The sequence below is a fragment of the Phodopus roborovskii genome, unplaced genomic scaffold (assembly GCF_943737965.1).
Source record: "Phodopus roborovskii unplaced genomic scaffold, PHOROB, whole genome shotgun sequence".
Lineage (NCBI taxonomy): Eukaryota > Metazoa > Chordata > Mammalia > Rodentia > Cricetidae > Phodopus > Phodopus roborovskii.
This window is the reverse complement of record NW_026126482.1, coordinates 222,596-224,586: the sequence shown is the minus strand read 5'-3', so window position 1 is coordinate 224,586 and position 1,991 is coordinate 222,596. Positions and strand designations below refer to the sequence as shown.

The window sequence follows — 1,991 nt, the reverse complement described above, 5'->3', positions numbered from 1 at the left end:
CAGCTGTACTTTTCCCTTTTTTTTTTTTTTTTTCATGACATGTGGGACACAGTCGACCAAGATTGTAAGCAGAATGATTTTAATGACATACAGATGTCTTTAATTTAATTTAATCTTGTAGTTAGTCAAGTACATTGGGTTTGAAATTTTCACTTTCCTTTGTCTTCCCCTTCTCTTCCATCCTTCGTGGTGTGATCATAAAATGACAAATTTTACACATGTCTCAGAGTTTGTTCTACTTGGATTCAAAGGGGGTCCTTGGATACAAATGGTGCTATTTCTTATTTTTTTAGTTTTATATGTTATAGCAGTGGTGGGAAATTTTGGCATGATTATAATTATTAGCATAGATGCACACCTGCACACCCCAATGTATGCCTTCCTCCAAAGCCTTTCCTTTTTGGACATCTGTTATTCTTCCACAATTGCTCCTAGAGCTCTGATAAACTGCTTGAAACAGGACCACACAATATCATTTGGTGGATGTGCTACACAATTCTTTTTTTTGTCTCTTTTTGGTACTACAGAAGCTTTTCTCCTGGCTGCCATGGCCTATGACCGCTTCATTGCCATCTGTAACCCTCTTCTATACTCTGTGAGTATGTCTCACTGGGTCTGTGGATTATTAGTGTCAGGGTCCTACTCATGGGGTGCAGTGAATGCCATCACTCAAACTACAATGACCTTCACTTTGTCCTTTTGCGGTTCCAATGAAATCAATGACTTCTTCTGTGATGTCCTACCACTATTAACCCTCTCATGTTCGGACACATTTATAAACCAGCTGGTTCTTCTTGGTTTATGTGGTTCTATTATCGTCAGTACCTTCTTGACTGTTTTTGTTTCATACATCTATATCATCTCAACAATACTGAAGATCCGCACAGTGCAGGGACGCCAGAAAGCCTTCTCTACATGTGCCTCCCACCTAATGGGTGTGTGCTTGTTTTTTGGTACTGTTTTCTTCATGTATGCACAGCCCAGCGCTGTCTCTTCCATGGAGCAGAGCAAAGTGGTGTCTATCTTCTACACTATTGTCATTCCTATGTTGAACCCCCTCATATACAGCCTGAGGAACAAAGATGTCAAACAAGCTCTGATAAGAAGCAAACAGAGATTCTCCACCTGATTCTGCAGACGTGGGTTTCACAAACAAATCTGGACTTTAGTCCAGTTCAGTGCTTCTCCTGTGGTTTATGATGTAGCAATAGTTCCATTGTTGATGCCTTTGATCTAGGAGATAGAATGTATTTTATTTTTTACATGTTTAAGAATAAATGGAATCAAGGCTGACGAGAAGTAAAAAGTAAAGTGGAAGAATAGATAATTGAATTGGTATTTATTTTGCCTTGTATACAAGAACCTAATCAAACTTCATCATAAAAATGATCACACAATCAGAAAATATGTGTCTTGAATACAACTCACAGAGTAATAAAACATATCATTCCTGCAGGGTAGTAGTGGTGCTCTTGGCAATACCACCTGCACCAGAAAGGAAGATGGACATCGAAGAAATGCATTATGAAGTTTGCTTCCAATATGGCAAGACTAGCCATTTGGACAAAATACTGCTCTTGTCTGGACTGTTTGACTTTGTGCTATATAAACTGGACATGCAGGGCCCACAGAAAAGTGACTGCTGATTCACGATGGACGTTGCTACAGAGTTCCTGCTTCATGGAAGAGTCTGCGAGACAGTATGCAGGACACAGACAAAAGTGACTGACAAACTGCCAATACAAGAAGACAGTTTAAAGTTTCCTGTGTTGCTGAAGAGTCTGCCAGACACACTATGGCCTATGGGCTGAAGATGGAAGATTACAGAAGAACTTCGGGTGACCAGGCAATGAGTTGTCTCTGTCATTTCTAGAGCTTATATATTATCCTTCTGTGGTCTTTGAAGGAGTTGAAGACAGATAGTTATGGTTATAGTTTTCATTAGTTAGGATTAAAGATAAGTTACTTAGACTTTAGACACACAAAGATAG

General features: G+C 39.4%; 1 protein-coding gene across 1 annotated transcript; it reads left to right on the top strand.

The window, feature by feature from the left end:
• Positions 1–202: 202 nt before the first annotated feature.
• Positions 203–1,129, top strand: LOC127229430 (olfactory receptor 12). The gene has a single exon (XM_051194552.1). The coding sequence runs from the start codon at positions 203–205 to the stop codon at positions 1,127–1,129; it is 927 nt and encodes a 308-aa protein (XP_051050509.1).
• Positions 1,130–1,991: the final 862 nt, after the last annotated feature.